The sequence below is a fragment of the Dipodomys ordii genome, unplaced genomic scaffold, assembly GCF_000151885.1.
Source record: "Dipodomys ordii isolate 6190 unplaced genomic scaffold, Dord_2.0 Scaffold22, whole genome shotgun sequence".
Taxonomy (NCBI): domain Eukaryota; kingdom Metazoa; phylum Chordata; class Mammalia; order Rodentia; family Heteromyidae; genus Dipodomys; species Dipodomys ordii.
In genome coordinates, this window is record NW_012267238.1 from 14,179,325 (window position 1) to 14,199,205 (window position 19,881).

Sequence of the window (19,881 nt, forward strand, 5' to 3'; positions counted from 1 at the left end):
GGCCCAGAGTTCAGGCCCCATGACCGGACCACCCCCCCAAAAAAAAAGAACACAAGGAAAATTCCAAAAGTTTCTGGCAGAATGTAGTTGGGGAGGCTGGGAAGGTGGCTCAGTGGTAGAGCCGCTTGCCTTGCATGCCTGAAGCCCTGGGTTTGATTCCTGAGCACCACATAAGCAAAAAGAGAAAAGCCGGAAGTGGTGCTGTGGCTCAAGTGGTAGAGCGCTAGCCTTGAGCTGAAGAGCTGAGGGACAGCGCCCAGGCCCAGAGTTGAGGCCCCAGGACCGGACCCTTCCCCCCTCCCCCCAAACAAAAAGAATGTAGTGAGGGTGGGGAGGAGGAAGTTGATTGCAAAGGTAGGCATTAGCACCAAACTGGTGTTCACTTTTTCAATAGCAAAGTTCAGATGGAAAATTAAGTCTATACTCAATGAAATTAAGGACAAAATTAAGGTGTTTTGTTTTCCCCAGAAATCACAAAGCTCAGAACATTTACTTCCCAGTCAGGAATTTATGCAACAATGTACTCCAACTAAATACCAAGTAGGAAAAACAGGGAACACTGCCCTTTTCAAGGACAGAAATGTCTGAGGACGGTAACTGTGCTGCAGGCTTCCAATTCATCTGATCTTAATTCCAGGCTCCAAACAGACTGACTCAACAACCAGCTGTGTGCAGTTACACCTGAATGCACACCACAGACTTCTCACCCTACGAGATTGCTTCCTCTCCTTGCCTTCTGTCCCAGTGCCACCAGTGGAGTTCCTCCATTATCTATTCACTCCAGCTATAGACTCAGCATTACTTTCTAATGGCCTTTTCTCTTTTACTTCCTTTTCACCGTCCTTTATTTTTATTCTTTTTTGTGATGATTCTGGGGGTTAAACTCCCAAGCCTTACTTTCTTAGCTTATTCACTCAAGGCTGGTGCTTTTCCCTTTGATCCATAGCACTATTTCCAGTTTATTGGTGGTTAATTGGAGATAAGGGGTCTCACAGACATTTTTTGCCTGGGCTGGCTTTGAATCTCTAGCCTCATTTTTCAGCCTCCTGGGAAGCTAGGATCACAGGTGTAAGCCATCAGTGCCCAGCTTCCTTTACTTCTTTCCTACTTACCTAGTTCTGGCTCTCATCATATCACTCTCCAAGTCTCAACTGCACCTCTTCCCTAACTAGAAACTTCTCTTTGTCCTTCCTCCTACCTCCACATCTTTCTAAACCAAACCTGATCATATTGGTCTACTGCTTAAAATCTTTCAATGACCAGTTCTCCAGGAAATACAGAGATAAGGGACACAAAGGGGGCACTGTATGGAGCATAGACAGATTTGGACTTTATGTAGTGTTGACTGACTGAACTCACCACTTGATTGTCCATGGTGCTTTGGGTTATCTAGCCCCATCACCCATCCATTCCTACTTAACCTTTTTACTTGGACCAGTAGCCATTTAGTCTGTGTTTAAATACTGAATCAAAACTCACTACCTTTTGAAAGAACTGACTTCAAACCAGATGCAGATCTTGCTTAGCCAGTTATTCTTTCATGATTCTCAAAAGTACAATTTTGATTGTGCTAGTCCTGGGGCTTGAACTCAGGGCGCTGTCTCTGAGCTTTTCTGAAGAAGGGTAGTGCTCTACCACTTGAACCACAGCTCCACTTGCTGCTGTTTTCTAACCTGGAGATATGTGTCTCATAGACTTTCCAGCTGGGCTGGATTCAAACTGAGTAGCTATGGACCTCTATTTTCTTTCTTTCTTTCTTTCTTTCTTTCTTTCTTTCTTTCTTTCTTTCTTTCTTTCTTTCTTTCTTTCTTTCTTTCTTTTCTTTCTTTCTCTTTCTTTCTTCCTCTTTCTTTCCTTTCTTTTCTTCTTTCTTTTCTTTCTTCTTTCTTTCTTTCTTTGTCAGTCGTGGGGCTTGAACTCTGGACCTATACTTTCATTTGCCTGCTACATATTTCCAAAAGGATGTCCCAACTTCAAACTCAGTACATCTGTGAGAGGACTTGTTCAATTCCTTCTTGAAGTTTCTTCCCCTGGGTTTCATAAACGTTCAGGATAAAAGGTCCCTTGCAGCTTTTCCCCTTTCCCTTTCCTTTAGTAGAGTTGGTAAGTCTGGGAGAACAGAAGGGGCAAGAAGCACATTGTATACATGTATGGAACTGTCCCTCTTCCCTTGTAAACAATGCATTCAAATGAGGGGAAAATAAACCTCAAGATATGTCAATAGCTAAATAGTACTGGGGCCTGGTGCTGCCTAGCTAGCTACTCAGGAGGAAGAAATCAGAAGATCAAGGTTCAAAGCCAGCCTGGGGGAAAAAGTCTGTGAAACTACTTCGTGAATTAGCTAGCAAATGCCAGAGTGGAGGTGTGGTTCAAATGGCAGAATCCCATCTTTGAGCCAGAAAACAGAGTAAAAGCGTGAAGCCCTGAATTAAAGCCCTGGTACGCGTGCGCACACCACACACACACACACACACACACACACACGCACGCACACACACACACACACACCACGGTATTGGGAAGCAATTTAGTTCTTATAGTTTTATTAAACATGATCTTATTCAACTCTTAATTTTATAAGATGTCATGGATCTTAGGTTTAGAGAAAATTATGACAAAAATGTATATTTGACTGTAAAGAAAGCCTGCATTGGTGCTTTGACTCTGCTAAAACCCCAATTACATTTTGCTTGCTTTTACATTTTACTTCTTGTAAGTCAATGGAAATAAAAAGATAAAAAAATATTCCAAGTTTAATCATAGGAGAAAAGGGCTTAGTAATAAAAGTAATAAAAGACAAATCATTTCAAGGAAATTCAATAGATTTCTTATTTCAATAAATATTCATTTTAGCATCATTAAATTTACTCACAAAATGAAGATAATTTCTGGTTTGATGTTTTATTACAAGACTAAAAAACTGCCTGGAAACAGAACAATGTATGTCATTTCTTTGGGGGCAGGTTTAGAATGAATAACAATGGATTATTTAATAATGGAATGCTTGAAGATATTTCTCCATTTAACTTCTTTCAACAATAACCAGAATTATGGGTCCCTGGAAAGGATACAAAGATTTCTTGTATGAATTTTATTATCTGGTTTTATTTAGCATGCTTATTAGGAAAATGAACAGAATTGAAATCTTCAAATGATTTAAACTGACTTAACAAATGGAAAACCAGAGAAACTAAACAAAGGAAAGAAGTTAGCATGAGGAGACCTCAGGCTACCATAAAACTTTCAAAACAAAATTGCAAAAATAGATATTTTTATTCTAGATCCCTGTCTAATAAGAATTGGCATCATTAGCTACATATTCTTTCCTGATTTCTGTGCACATGTCTTAGGTATTTGGGGAAAGGTGGTCTTCCTTTTTTTTCTCTCATTTTTGCTTTCTTACTCCAAAAATCTAAATATATTTATAATGATTATAAAAGTTAGAGCCAGGCACTATCACCCTAGATACTCAGGAGGCTGAGACCTGAAGATACTGGTTTCCAGACAGGAAAGTCCAGTTAACCATCAAAAAAGCAAGAAATGTTGCTGTGGCTCAAGTGGTAAGAGGGCCAGCCTTGAGGGAAAAAGCTAAGGAACAGTGTCCAGATCCTGAGTTCAAGCCTCAGTACTACCACACACACACACACACACACACACACACACACACACACACGCAGGAACTTTGTTTTGTTTCCCTAATATTTTAAAATACAAGAGAGATAGCAGCTACTGATAAGATCATCACTTAGTACCCTAAAGGGTACCTGGAAAAACTGGATATAACTCCCTAACTGGGCCTTGATCCCAACTTTGGAAAGAGACCCAGAAGATATATGCCGCCTCCAGGCATGCCACGCCCTTATATCAAAGGTACCCAAATGTTCTGTTCTTCCTCTGTTTACAAGCTCTAACTCTAATTTCCTTCCCACCCATTGACATTTGAGAATCATAATTTTTCCTTAGGGCATTCAAGAATGTAATAAGTTAATTATAATTATCTCTGCACCTATGAGATCCTAAAACAGCAACCCCTCCCTGGCTTTGTAATTTACTATTATGGACTTCAGTGGTTTTGCTAAGATTGTTTTAGGCAGGTAAATAATATATACTTTTCCTTTTAACACTAAACCACTAGCAATTCTGTGATGCTGCTTTATAATTGTGTTTTTATTCGCTGGATTATGAACACACACACACACACACACACACACACACACACACACAAATGATGGCTTCCACCTAGAATCCTAGCCATATTGTAGAACTTTACAGAAGTTTGCTAGGCATGTGCTTTTCTTTGGAAAAATACCATAGCATATAATTCTTTCCAGTGTTACCAGTCTTCCTTGTATTGTTTGTAACCTTTAACTAGATTCTCATTGAGCTAGTTACCAGTATGCCATATTGATAAATTAATTGGCCTTGCTTAAATTTAGCAGTGCTTTCGAGGGGTAGACAAGGACACTTTCTATTCTTCTCTAATAACTGCCTGTCTATGAAACAAGTTCCGATAATCACCTGTTCCTTACAGTGAGCTCGTAAGCTTCCTCTCAGGCAATTGCACTTTCAAGAGTTGAATGGGCAGTGGGAGATGTCATAGAACTCAGTCAATACTAACATCCACTCTCTCCTTCTGTGAACAGATTGCAGTTCACAAGAAGGAAGTTGAAGAACTAGAAAATACTATTTATGAATTGGAAGAAGAAAACTTGCTGCTCATAGATCAACTGTTCAACTGTAGACTTGTGGATCTCAAAATACCCAGGTCAGAGTCCATGCACATTTCTAGAAAGTGTTTCATCAACATTGGTATCTGTAAAGAGTTGCTTCTCTTACAGATGGTTTGATTTTTTTCAATGCTTCCACCAGATGGCAACAGTCAGAAAGGAGCGCCCACAATGGCATGAGGAAGACCGGGAAGTACTGTGGAAACACTGACTTACTTTGCTACCACTCATATATGATGTCATGTAGTAAGCACCAGCCAACTTTCGGAAGACCCCAGGCCAGCACAAAAAATAGTTACTAATTAAATACCTAGCGGTGCAGGGAAAGAAGCTGGGTGCTGGTGGCTCAGGCCTGTAATCCTAGCTACTCAGGAGGCTGAGGTCTGAGGATCACCATTCAAAGCCAGCCTGGGCAGGAAAGTCTATGAGACTCTTATGTCCAATAAACCACCAGAAAACGGGAAGTGGCGCTGTGGCTCAAAGTGGTAGAGCACTCGCTTTGAGCTGAAGAGCTCAGGGACGGTGCCCAGGCCCAGAGTTCAAGCCCCATGACCATCCAAAAGAAAAGAAAAAAAAAAGTAAAAATAGTGCAGGCAAAGATAAATGAGGTGCAGAGTTAGCACAATGGAGTCGGTAATTAAGGTTTTAGAGATGTTTTGGACATCTAGTTATCTTGTAGACTATATTATTTATTTATTTTTTGTCTGAACTCTAGTCTGGGTGCTGTCCCTCAGTTCTTCAGCTCAAGGCTAGCGCTCTACCACTTGAACCACATTTCTACTTCCAGCTTTTTCTGTTTATGTGGTGCTAAGGAATTGAACCCAGGGCTTCATGCATGCAAGGCAAGCACTCTACCACTGAGACATCTGCACAGCCCCTACACTATATTATTCTTTACTCTGATGAAATGGTGAAATGACTTTGTAAGAGGAGAAAACATCTCGAATTCCAAGTCCCAATGGTTCCTAGGCAGGAGAAACCAAATGTATGTATTGCTTTGTGTTTAAGTTGGCTAGGTTTCACACTGGACTCCCCCAAAAGTCTTATAACCATCTTGATGGGAAGCCAGGACTCTTGAATATGGAATTAAAATTCAAAGTGACATTCATAATTTAGACAAATAGAAACAGAAACAAGACATGATCATGACAGTAGCATGTTTAGGAAGAATAGGTACCAATGTAGATGCTATAGGAAATGAGGCTGAAGATGCTGATTGGTTCCCTGGACTCCTGAGCTGCTGCCCTGCATGTCTCCCTGAGAGGAGAGAGGTCTCCCTGGGTTTTGCCCCCCCCCCCCCCCCCCCCCCCGACCCCGCCTCCGCCTGTCAGCAGGTCTCCAGCTCCACACCACTGTCCCACTGGAATACTTGTCACCTGCTACTGCTGTCTTCCTCATGATCCTGCCTAATCTCCACCAGCTGTCACTGCTGTGTGGCTTTTAACCGTAGCTATACCTGCCATCCCTTACAGAGCGAGCCTGTTCACTGCCAGCTCCACTTTTCTGTTTTGATGGTATTTATGAGCTCATGCTGATGTGGGTATGAAGTGCTGTGATAATGATAGAGAGTTCTTTCACTGACCAGAAAACTTGTGAGGACAGGAAAGGAGATGGGAAACTTCTTTTCAGTATTGGGGACCCAGGGCCTTGTGCATGCTAGGCAGGTACCCAGATGTGAAATTTTCAATGCAACTTTTCACTCCGCCATTGGCTATGCCAGATACAAGTTAACCCTGTCCTGAACTTCCCCACAAAACGCCCAGAGAAGTCCACACTGCTCACAGTGCAAAATCAGCCCTTGTTGGTTTTGTTTACTGATAGCATCAGGTTCTGCTCGTAATTGCCTGAGCATTGGGAGAGGTGGAAGGGAGAAAGCGAGCCTATTGGTGCATTTCTCGCACCTGGACCAGGAGTCTCTGGTACTTGACTCCCCAGCAGTGTACACTTTTCCTTTACAATCAGTTTCTGCATTCCTGTACTTACTCCATTTCTGCTTTCTTGCTGGATTGTAAACTCCTTGATGCCACCATTCAGAACATTTTAACAAGATCTGCATTATAGGGAAATGTGTAAATTCCCCATTACCTGTTAGACTTCTTATTGAGAAAGATAACCTTAGTATTCAGGAGCTATACCCATTTCCAAGTCAATGAAAAATAACACATAACACGTTGAGAATTTATTGCATGCAAATAAAAAGTAATAAATTTTAAAAATCAAAAAATTGCAAAACAAAAAAGGTTTAAATCCCTCTGTGCACAATTTCTCAACTCAGTGGAGGCAGAGACACTCTTAGTTAGTCCCATATCATTAGTTGTGTTTAAATCACTATGTTGTCTGTTGAGTGTTTTCTTGCCTTTGATTCTCTGAAAAACTCTCTTCCAAAAATGCAAATGGTACCCCAAATAAGTAAGAAGTTCATATGCTTCCACCATACCTGTAATCCTACCTACTCAAGAGACTGAGATCTGAGGATTAAGGTTCAAAGCCACACTAGGGCAGCCAAATCAGAGAGACTCTTCTTTCCAATTTACCAGCAAAAAGCCAGAAGTGATAAAGTACCAGTCTTGAGTGAAAAAGCCAAGTGAGAGCACAAGGCTCTAAGTTCAAACACCAGTACCAAACACCAGCACAGCACAGACAGACAGAAAGAAAGAAAGAAAAAGAAAGAAAGAAACACAAATTAAAGTTCTTTAAGTGTTAAAGTGGAAATTTGAGATTCATCTAAAAGCAGTATGTCTTTGGTAGGGAACTGGACAGTGTTATGAAAAAATCAAGCATCTGAGTACAGTGTTGAACTGTATTTATCCTGAGCATTTGCAGGTTTTCCTCAATTGCCCCACCAATAAATACTGAGGGTCTACAGCATTTTATATTTTATGGCACTGCCTCACCTCTTTGTGGAGAATTCTTCCCTCTGGTAATACTAGTACAGTGAGGAGAAAGACATGAACCAGAGGACATATAAACCTTCTGATTTCCATCTGGATAAGAAACAGGGTATTCGGGGCTGGGAAGGTGGCTCAGTGGTAGAGTGCTTGCCTTGCATGCCTGAGGCCCTGGGTTCGATTCCCCAGCACCACATATGCAAAAAGAAAAAAAAAGCCGGAAGTGGCGCTATGGTTCAAGTGGTAGAGCGCTAGCCTTGAGCTGAAGAGCTGAGGGACAGTGCCCAGGCCCAGAGTTCAGGCAACCATGACCGGACCCAAAAAAAAAAAAAGAAAGAAAGAAACAGGGTATTCTGTTTTATACAGTTAAGACATTTCCCATGCAAGACATCCCAGGCTCTTTTCCTATACAGTTCACATGGAATATCATAGTATTTGTTTGACACACTGGGCTAAATAGACAAGGTAAATGTCAACCAGAAATGACTGGGACTCCAGTGGGGCAATGTCTACAAATCTAACACTAACTTAATATAACAATGTTTTTTAAAATGTTTTCTATATTATTAAATACAAAGTGTTGCCACCCACAGAAGAAGTGACAAACTAATGGCTAAGAGATAAAGCTTGATTTATGAAGGTTGTCACATGTAGGAAGACTAATTCATAAGAGTAAAACCAAGAAGCAATTCTAAAGCCTTAGACATGTCTTCTTGCAGATCAAAGCTACACTTGAAACTTTCACTGTCTTTTTTTTTTTTCCTTGTCCAGGTGCTCAAGGCCTCAAGCTCTCACTTGGCCTTTTATGCTTGAAGCTGACACTCTTGACACTTGAACCACACTTCTAGTCCCAGCATTTTTTTTCTGGTTCATAGATTTATCTGCCCCAAGCTGGCTTTGAACCTCTTGAGTTACTGGGATTGGGGAGAGCCCCTGGTGCTCAGCCTGTCTGTCTTTTGGAGGTAGCACGTATGGAAATACTGAACATATTTAATCAGTTTTATTCACAGATGTCTGGCTAACACAGTATACATGTGCTTTAAATAATTGACAGCCCATAATTCAGGGGATCTACTTGGTTGCTGAGCTGCTAAGAAAAAGTGGTCATTTGCACAGCTGCAGGGATCCAGTTTGCTCTTTTCAGGAAACCTCATATCAGTGTCACACAGAGCTTTTAAGGCAACGTATTTTCCTCTTCCCCTGCCTCTCCTTGGTGTTTCTCCCTTATCTTGGAATGCCCTTTCCTCATCCCAGCTCTTTCCTGGTAAACTGATTCTTCAAGATTCAGCTCAAGTTTCCTTTCCTGGGGGAAACCTTCCCTACTTGTTATTTCAGGGACTGCAGCATTTTGCTCCTCAGCCTTCACACATGGTGCAATCACCCACCATGTATCAGCCATCACTTGAAGCCCCTGGATTGCTTGCCAGGCACAATCACTCTCACTTTTGCCTTTGTGTCTCCGGCACTCAGGAGAGAAATGTAATACATTTATTGACTGACATTGCTTTTCTTATTTGTTCTTTCAGGCAACTCTATCTTACTCAAGCCACTGGGCAGGAAGTGCCACCTGGAGAAATGATTTTGCAGTTCTCAGGCAAACAAATAGGTGTTATTTTTATTGCAATGTTGTTTTTGTTTTTGTTTTGGGTCCGGTCTTGTTCATTTTTGTTCTCAATTTAATGAACAGCTACTGACCATCTTTTATGGGCAGGTACCCCACCTATAAAAGCTACTCAGGGCATAGATTCGTATCAGCTCCTCCAGACTTCCTGCTGTGTGTGTGCTCTAATCTAGCCTCTCTCCTGCCTCCCCTTCTTTCTCCCTGTTTCCCTTTCTCCCTCCTTCAGTCAGTCAGTCTGTCTGTCTGTCTGTCTCTCTCTCTCTTCTTTCTTGGTCTCACTGTACAGCCCAGGCTGGCCTTGAATTCATGATTCTTCTGCCTTAGCCTCCCAAGTGCTAGAATTACAGGCAGGCACCACTATACTTAGTTTCTAATATGTTTCTAACTGAACTCACCACGTTTCACAGTGAATTAGTTACTAGTGAAAAGGGACAGGATATTACCTACAATGACATAGTTTGGGTCCCAGTTTAGCCAACTAAAAGCCATATTTTGTTTATGAATGATTACTGGACTTGCTAGCTATCAGAAGGAAATACAATTTGGATTTCTTAAAATGAGGATGCTTCTTATTTTTTATCATTTTTTTTAAACTTTCCTCTTTTTTCCCACCTACTCCTCCTGCCCCCTCCCACTTTTTCTTTTCTTTTTCTCCAATGCTGGGATTGAATCCAGGGCTCCACATGCTAGGCAGGAACTACCATGGAGCTATACTCCTAGCTCCAAATTTTATATTTCTGATACGCAAAGTTCTTTAAAAATGTGACAAAGGATCTATGGCATGTTATTTTAAAATCTTGTGACAATGTGAACATAATTACTTGTTTTGTGTTCATCACAGAAGAGCCACCAATATTAGAAACTACAGACTTGGAATCTGTAGATGAGACCCGCGGCTTTAGCGCTAAAGGCCACGCTGACGATGCCTGGCGCCTGAAGGCGTGGGAGGAGTTTGGTTCCTGCACTGAAGTTGGCAGTTCTCCTCTGAAATTTTTGCTATATGAAGATGATCGGGATTTCAAGGTAAGATTCAAGAAAGCATTTGGGCACCAGTGGCTCACACCTGTAATCCTACCTGCTCAGGACTCTAAGATTTGAAAATTGTAGTTCAAAGCCAGCCACGGCAGGAAAGTCTGTGAGATTGTCATTCCCAACTAACCAGCAAAAAGCCATAAGTGGGGATGTAGCTCAAGTGGTAGAGCACTAGCCTTGAGCAAATGAGCCAAGCCAGGGCATAAGGCCCTGAGTTCAAGCCCCAGTATAGGGGCACACACAAAAATGACTCAATGTAGTTTCTCAACTGTATACTTCATGCACTCCAATATGCCTCCTGGAATCATGACTCTCATATCACTATGATTGCAGACTGGTAGACAACTGTATACAAAATCCATGTTGATGTCATTAGTTTGAGTGCAGGGCATATTTATTTCCACATGAACGGTTTTAGTTTTTATTTTTTACTATTATCTGGGGTTATTTTTTGTTATTAAGGTGATTGTGAAGAGGACATGTCATATGTCAGGTGAGGAGTACATTTCTTTTTGGACAATGCCATCACCCCTTCTGTTTTTCCCTCCCGTGTTTTTGTTATTTTTGAGATAGAGTCTTGCAATGTAGCTGAGGCTGTTCACTATGTGATCCACCTGTGATCCACTTGCCTCCATCTCAGACTGCTAGGATTACAGGTGCACATCATCATGCAGCTTTTTCTGCTTATGTGGTGCTGAGGAATTGAACCCAGGGCCTCAAGCATGCCAGGCAAGCGCTCTACCACTGAGCCACCTTCCCAGCCCCAACTGTGAGTTTTTGATGTGGTAGAACTGGCATATGCTTAAGTATGTGAAGTGGTAGACCTCCATCACTTTCCCTTACTCTTAATAGTTGAATACTTTGAAAACAAAATACAAGTATAAGCAGTCTTGAGAAATAAAATGTTGCCTCCTTTTTTCCCCCATTCTTTGATTCTCTTAAATTCAGATAAGTACTGGGAGCTCTTTATTGCAAACTCTATAACATGCCAGGATGTTTGGGAATTTAAGGGGTGAACCAGGAAATGAATTCTCAAAGACACCCAGATAGCGGGCCCTATCCTCAGATTGCTCTTAGGGCTACAGATGACGAGTAATGAAGTCCATATTAACTGTGTAAAGAGGAAACGCAGCACCTGCATCTGGCTCCCTTGTCTGTATGTTAATATGCACTTAATATGTACAGCTGGCACTCAGGACAGATTTGCTGAACTATCAAAGAAATAAAAAAGGAGAGTTGTGATTTGGAAGCTCTCCCAGTTCAAAGGATGCTGGATAGGGCTTGAGATGTTTTAGGATAGTTGTGGGATTTTTATATAAATTTAATTCTTCTGTTGTCATTTTAGACTATACTTTGTCAGAATGAAGTTTATTATATATAAATATATACACACATATATATATATATATTATCATAGCCAAAGATGCTGTGAAATGTGTGAAATTCCTGGAAGAGTTGCCCAATGTTAGAATATCTATAGTCAAAGTAGCATTTGCCAATTATTCCCCCTTTGTTGTTGAAGAAAACTTTTCTAGCCTGTTGTGGTTGTATCTTGGCAATACTCTTTCACCAATTAAACAGCTTGCAGATGTGCCTGTGCCCCTCAGTTACCTCTGAGACCAAATGACCAACCTTCCTGCTTAAGCCTTTCAAGAGCTATTGCACTTCTGGCTACATAAGCTTACGCAGTGTTGTGGAGGTTTTTGTTTTACAGTGACTTTCCTATTTCATGTGTAATTCAGCATTCCAGCTCACAGGGCCATTGCAAGCTGTCAGCTCAAGGTCAAATATAATAAAAACTAATCTATCCAGGCTAACTTGCCAGGTAACCTGTTCTCTTGTGTCTCTTCACTAGGATTATTCAAACCTGGGTCCCTTGGCAGTGAAGCTTATGAGTGTGCAGAGCAAGAAAATGCCTATTCATTTTGAAGAAAAGGAAATTCCTGCCAAATTGTTTGAGGAAAGCAGCCCAGAAGCCTGCATCACTTACAAGATGATGAAGTCTTTTCTCTAAGTCTGCAGCGACAGAATGAAAACAACTCGTCCTTCTAAATGCCCCAGGAATGATAAATCCCACTTGCTTGTTTGACTTATACGTTGGTCCATTTTCAAACCTGTTGTTTCAGAAGGTCACGATTACATTCAAAATGCAAAAGTTCCTAATATTCAGCTTTTTATTTACTTGTATGGCATGAGTGACAAAAGAAAACCACGGAGAGACAAAGGTCTCTCTGTTTAAGCATTATTCAGAAGCAAAACAGTAGGCTCAAGGTGGCATCTGGCGTTCCTTTCTCACCTAAAAATTCACCACTAATCCAAGATTCCAGTATGAAGCAGTCCAATTGGAAATGTTTCTAGCTGGGTGCAAGTAGCTCAGACCTGTAATCCTAGGTGCTGAGATTTGAGGATCATGGTTACTATTATCTCCATTTAACCAGCAAAAAGCTTGAGGTAGAGCTGTGGCTAAAGTGATAGACACCAGCCTTGAGTGAAAAAGCTAAAGAACAGCACCCAGGCCCCAAGTTCAAGCCCCAGTTCTAGCAGACATAAAAAAGTTTCTAAAGAAAATTTAAGTTTGCCTAGCATTTGCTATACTAATCTTACCCTTTTATGATACAGAATGATTTCCTGTTTTTCAACCTAACCCCATTAATAATAACTAGCAAAAAAAAAAACCAACCAAATAAATTTAAGATGCTGACTTGTTATATAACTACAACAAAGTGAGGGAGACTCTTCACATCTATGCTCTGAATCCCCTTGTGAGGTACATTTCCCCCTTCCAAGTTGTTGTTGTTCTTTTCTTCTTCGTCATCATCGTTGTCGTCTCTTTTTTGGCCAATCCTGGAGCTTGAACTCAGGGCCTAGGCACTGTCTCTGAGCTTCTTTTGCTCAGGGCTAGCACTCTACCCTTGAGCCACAGCCCCATTTCTGGCTTTTTAATGTGGTACTGAGGAATCAAACCCAGGGTTTCATGCATGCTAGGCAGGCACTCTACCACTAAGCCACATTCCCAGTAAGTATTCCTTTGGGTCCTTAGGACTAGATAACACACCATTTGTCCTGTTTCTGTAATTCTCAATGATGAGATTCACCATCAGTGGCAGCTATGATTGGTCTTTTGTGTAGGGACAATTCTACGGTACTGCCTTGGGCCTTGTAGGATGTTACCCTTCCTACTCATTCCCTAAGTCTCAAATGCTGCGAACATCACACTCTCTCCAGTCACACTCCTTGCCAGGGTAGTGCCACCACTAACTGAACACCTTTCTATTCCGTTCTAAACCTTGCAAGCATGCCCATGAAACAACCACCCACAAATGCCCCTATTGGGAGTTTCCTTTACTCTCTAGTTTTGACAGGCACCAGCCTTGATTGGTTCTTCCCCACCTTCTCCTTAGCCCTCCAACCCCCTTCAACTGCTTCTCCTGTTTGCAATGTTTTCAAGGGCCCAAATGCCTTCACCACATCAGTGCCTCTTCCAGGTTACTATTACTTCACTTAGAAAACAAATCACAAAACTACACACTCCTTTGAAGGTTGTACATATGTTACCCTCAACAATCACGGGAGTGACTCTCCTTGTCACTGCTCTCTATGAGCTTTCATTTGGCTCCTGGTTCAAAAGATTCCTTTCCCCTCCAAGCCTGACCATATACACCCAGTGATGTATTGGCAGTACCCAAGCAGAAAATTACTGGACATATGAATTTTTTTATTCTACTATTCCAGAACAACTCTAATCCTTTTGCGTCACAAAGGGTCACCTTTATGGACTACATCTATTGCTCGCTCTTGCTTTGACTTCTAATAGGGCTGTGTCTTTTTCCCCAGGGGTAAGGGTTCTCGCAGGAAACCAACAAAAGTGAGAAGAGTGAGATTTTGTTCCCCAACTCCTTTCCTTGCTGGTCATGTGAGCTAGTTGGCTCCCACAACCAAAGGCCATAGGGCTGTTGTGAGGCTCACCTAGAACACCCTTTGTCCACTGGAGTGGAAATAGTTTCCATATGTTGCTATCCCAAGGGAGTTTCCATCATCTCATTTAGTTTCCCTTAATCCTATCAGTAACTTCTATATATTTCCTTTGTTATAAGTACCTGGTTTGAATGTACCCTTTGTCTCCTATGGGGAGAGGCCTAGCCTGGAGATAAAGATCTGGGAATTAACCCACTGAATTTAAAGCCAGGAAAGTTTAGACATTACTTAGAGGCTGAGTGTCAAGAGAGAGAGAAAAGCCAGGATACACCTGGGATATTCTTTCTGTTATTCACTAAGGGGACCTTAAAAAGGCATCAAGCTCCATGTAATTAAAAGAGATAGACTAAGTCTAAGTAAAACTGCACACTATCCCTAGCTCAACTCAATTCCTGATTGGTGTGAGATGTTTTGTTTCTTACCCAATAAAATAAAATGTAAAGATAGTAAATTTATTTTAGTGACTATCTTCCTTTTAGATACAATTTCCGGCACACAAAACATACACATATATAAAAATAAAAGATACAGGAAAACTAAGAATCTGAAGAAGAGCCAAACATAGTAGACCTACAGATGATCTAGGTAGACAAGTCAATAGACTAGGACTTTAAAAATACATTAAGGAAAATGAAGGAGAAAATTAAAAAATGAAGAATTTTTTGGAAAATTAAAAAATGGAGAATTATATACATTATAATTTATATATGTATGCATGTGCAGATATATGTATATATCTCCAAGAAACCACTCAGAAAACTAGAAGTAGTGCTGTGGCTCAAGTAGTAGAGTGCCTTGAGCTGAAGAGCTAAGGGACAGCACCTAGGCCCAGAGTTCAAGCCCCATGACCAACAAAAATTAAAAAAAAAAAATCAACCAGCAGAATGCCAGACTAGAGGGCCAAACATGAAAAACCTAATAAAAGCATAGGCCATAAGTGCAAACCCCAGTACCAACATGCACAAATACACGCATGAGCACGCACACACACAGAAACCTCACCCAGATACATTAATGTTAAAGAGAAATCTTTAAGACAGCTCAAGAGGAGAAATGGTAACTTTCAAGGAAGTAACACTAAGACTTTAAGGCAGATCTTTCAGCTGAAATTATGGAAGAAAGAAGGCAATAGAAAAATACCTTTGCAAAGCCCAGTGCCCATGGCTCATGCCTGTAATCTTAGCTACTCAGGAGGCTGAGATCTGAGGATTGTGGCTCAAAGCCAGCCCACTTTTTTTTTTTAAATTGGAGCATGTATACTCCATTTATACATAGTGGAATTACTGATATTGTTTAAATATGCCATCTTGTTATTTGATTTTTTTTTTCTTGTGTGGTTTTGTTTTGACCTTTTTGAGTCAGGGTCTCACTTTGCAGCTCAGGCTGACCCCAAATGCTAATCCCTCTGCCTCAGCTTCCCAAGTGCTGGTATTGCAAGCATTATATTTTATTTTATATTATTTTTTTTGCTAGTTATTATTAATGGGGTTAGGTTGAAGAACAGGAAATCATTCTGTATCATAAAAGGGGAAGATTAGTATAGAAAATGCTAGGCAAACTTAAATTTTCTTTAGAAACTTTTTTATGATCAATTAAAAGACAAAGGTTGTAATGCATATCTCAGTACTGACACACGCACACGCGCACGCACACTATATTTTAAAATAAGCAATATTTATAAAGTTCACAACCATAAAATAAGCCCAGGCAGCCCTGGTACCAACAGACTATCTGGTAGTCCAAGCAACAGGAGAAAGCCACAGTTCTCACTGTGGGGATTTGGTCTGACGGCCTCTTACAAGGCAGGCAAACAATGGAGAAGAAATCCATTGCAGTTAAATGTTATAACCAAGTGCTACCTTGACATGGGGCCTATTGTTTGAAACTGAGCTTCTTTGACCTGAAAACAAGGACCAAACTCAAGTGCTGAAACCTGCAGATACTGACAGTTGACTGGGCAAGCAATGATCATGAGAAAGTCATAGACATGAGGAGAGTTGAATGCAAACCTGCTGAGAAGTTTGTAAAGCAGTGAACTCAGTGTGCAGAGCAATCAGTGGTCAGTGTCCCACCCTCTAGGGCAAAGAGCAAGTGTTGATTTTTGTGAAGACAGAGCTCTGAGCTCAACACTTCCCCAAAGTCTTCCCTCCTGCACGTCTGTTTACTGCAGAGCAGGATCTGAAAGTGCTGAGCCCGGCAGGCAGTGCCAGGTTGTGTCTCTTTTTCCCTTCCAGCTAGAATTTGGTGCTGTTTCAGGAGTCATTCAGGGGGCAGCCCTTGGCTTGGACATTTATGGCCCCTGGGTGCACAAACAGGGAGGCTTCTCAAGTGAATGGGAACCTGCCTGGCCCACTGGCTGCAAGTTCATTGAGAGCAGCAGTGGCTACCAGTACTTCTACTGGCTACAGGGAACCTCTCAAGGGAGAGCAGGGACTGGAGCTCTACCACTGGAACCACATCTCCCATTCCAGCTTTTTGCTGGAATCTCACACATTTGTCTGCTTGGACTGCCTCTGAACCTGGATCCTCAGATCTCAGTTTCCTGAGTGGCTAGAATTATAGGTATGAGCCACTGACACCCTGAAAAATAAGCAACAATTCAAACTAGAGGTGAAAAACCTCTAAAAAGAGAAGCAGAAAACAACTTGAAGCTATTAGAAGATGGAAGGACCTCTCATATTCATGGATCTGAATTTATATTGCTAAAATGACAAAATTCCAATGATGTGCTTCACAGAAATAGAAAAAACAATCCAAAAGCTCACTGGGAAGCACAAAAGATACCAAATCACCAAGGCATGCCAGAGGAAAAAGAACAATGTTGGAGGAATCATAATACTTGGTTTCAAACTATACTCAGATGGTAACAAAAACAGTATCGTTCTGGCACAAAAATAGATACCTAGGCCAGTGAAATAAGAGTACCCATAACTAATCTCATGCAATTTCAGCCATATGATTCTTGACAAAGATGCCAGAAATACATGCTGTAGATCAGTCTCTTCAATAAATGGTACTGAGAAAACTGAATCCACAAGGAGAACTATTGTAAAAAAAAAAAACAACAAAGTACATAATCCCAGATGATCAAAGACCTTAATGTAAGTCACAAAACTTTGAAATGACAGCAGGGAAACACAGAGAAAACAACATACTGGCATACGCAAGGATTCCATAGTTCCAGAAATAATGAGAACAAACAGATTGCATCACATTGTTTCTGCACAGCAAAGGAAACAGTGTATAGAATGAAAGGAAAGCTTTATGAACTATTCCTCTAACAAGGGATTCATAACAAGAAAATAGAAGACAAGGGCTGGGAAGGTGGCTCAGTGGTAGAGCGCTTGCCTTCCATGCATGAGGCCCTGGGTTCGATTCCTCAGCACCACATAAGCAGAAAAAAAAAAAGCCTAAGTGGTGCTATGTCTCAAATGGTAGCGCGCTAGCCTTGAGCTGAAGAGCTGAGGGACAGCGCCCAGGCCCAGAGTTCAGGCCCCACAACCGGACCCCCCCCCCAAACAAAACAAAACAAAATGAAAATATGAGTCAAAATATTAACAAAAGAATAAAGAACAAGTAGTTGAACCCAAAGAAAAACGGTCCAATAAATACACGAAAGAACATTCACCATCTGTAGTTTTTGGGCTTCCCGTGGAAGTGCATGTTTTAAGAGAGGATGGGAGGGAGAACTGGAAGGAGGGATGAAGAAAAGGAGGGAAATACAAAAGGGGACTGTTGAAGAAGAGAGAGAAGGGGAGGACAAGGGAGGGTAATGAGGGCATATGGCATACACACACTCACACAGAGTATGAAAGGATGAAACCCAATACTAATGTTTTCATGTGTGTGTATGAATGAGTACTGGGGTTGAAACTCAGGGCCTTGAGCTCTTGCTTAGCATTTGTGCTCAAGGCTAGCATGCTATCATTTGAGCCACACCTCCACTTCAAGCTTCTTACTGGTTAACTGGAGATAATTTCCTGCCTGGGCTGGCTTCCAACCTTTATCCTCAGATCTCTGCTGCCTAATGAGCTAGGATTATAGACATGAGCTACCAGCTCTAGAAAGGAAGTTTATTTTAAATTGTAAACATACTGTACAGAGGGGTTAGTTACATGAGTAAGGTAATGAGTACATTTCCTATTGAGCCCAAAGGAAGTTTTTTATACCAGCATGGAGGGTGAATTCGGGGCCCAATGCTCTCACTTCTCACTCTCACGTGAGCCACAGCCTTACGTTTTTCATCAAAGGGCTATGCACACACTGGCAGGACCGATTCAGCCCCCACTTGGGGAGGTCACCTGGTGGGTAGCTCTAGGAGGAGGATCCACCAATTTCCTATCCTGGATGTGCTGATGGAGTCTAGTACTAAAGCTAGATCCAAAGTGCTTATGTGTGTGAAGAAACAGGCCTCTTAAGCATATTTGTTTCTAAGCCCTGCAGTCAAGACACTGGAGTGATTCAGGGAATAGTGAGGTGAGGGCATTTTTGTGGCAATAAAGGGCTGTTTGTTATGTCTCCTTGGTCTCTGCTAATTTCACTAGGCCTCAACAACAGTTCTCTGTGTTCTTGGAATAAACAGGCTTTAGCGCTAAAAGCAAGGAAACATGCCCTCAAGCAGCAGAGGCTTTCTAAATATTAGTGACTTTAACTTGAGTAAGTATTTCCATTTCCCACTCCTTAGGGCTTCAGAATCCCAGAAGGCTACTTTTTTCACCAAGATTTTTACATGGCTACTTTTTGGATCATGCTGTTCTTAATGAGGTAAGTGCTAAAAAAAAAAACCTTTCAGATTCTTAAAAAAATCTCTCTAAATGGCAAGATTTTCAGACATTTAACCTAGCAAATGAGTTTTACAGTGACTGCAAATTCAGATTCTGTCACCGATTGTTACACGGCTTTGTCAGCATTTCCTTCCTCTAATCCTGTAGTGAACTTGCTGACCTCTTGCCTTCTTGAGTTAGTGCCATCTTTTTTTTTTTTTTTTGTAGTCTCAGCTATAAAAACATGTTAGCTCTGGCCACCTTCTCCTCCTAAGAGGGGTGGAAATTAACTGTGTTAGAATTGCCTCTCCACAACTATTCCAAGTATGGTGAGGCACTTTACCTTAAAATTCTGACACCAAGGATTGTACATTCTAGGCACATCTGCTGTCCTAGTTAAAGGCACAATTAACTTTGGACCTATGATACTCTGTTATACTCGATTTTTACATGTCATTTTCTCCTAGCCACTTGAAAAAGGGTCTTATGTAAAAATATCAATGAGGGATACAACTTCCAGCTGGATCTAAAATCTGGTGAAAAGATACGTACTTAAACTTACCCAGTCCTAATAGTTAAACCAGGCACCACTGGCTCACACACGTAATCCTAGCTACTCAGGAGGCTGAGATCAGAGAACCACAATTTGAAGCCAACTCAGGGAATAAAAAATCAAGACTCTATCTCCAATTAACTGGCAAAGAGCTGTACTGGAGGGATGGCTCAAGTGGCAGAGGGCCAACAGTGAAAGCCCTGGTACCAGAGTTGAAAAAAAAAATCAATTAATAAAAAGCTAAAAGCTCCAAACCCCAAACCTGGCAAGCCTCCCAACAAAAATTGCCCCTTGTTCTGTACCAATACATTCATTTAGCTGT

General features: G+C 41.3%; 1 protein-coding gene across 1 annotated transcript in view; it reads left to right on the forward strand.

Annotated features, from left to right (window-relative positions):
- The window catches only part of Ccdc83 (coiled-coil domain containing 83), a 38,768-nt gene extending 26,419 nt beyond the window's left edge, over nt 1–12,349 (forward strand). The window contains exons 7-10 of the mRNA XM_013014054.1: nt 4,644–4,765; nt 9,142–9,221; nt 10,078–10,259; nt 12,124–12,349. Of these exons, the coding sequence (XP_012869508.1) occupies nt 4,644–4,765; nt 9,142–9,221; nt 10,078–10,259; nt 12,124–12,282 (543 nt within the window). The 3' untranslated portion in view covers nt 12,283–12,349. The remainder of the gene's footprint in view (nt 1–4,643; nt 4,766–9,141; nt 9,222–10,077; nt 10,260–12,123) is intronic.
- The last annotated feature ends 7,532 nt before the right edge of the window (nt 12,350–19,881 follow it).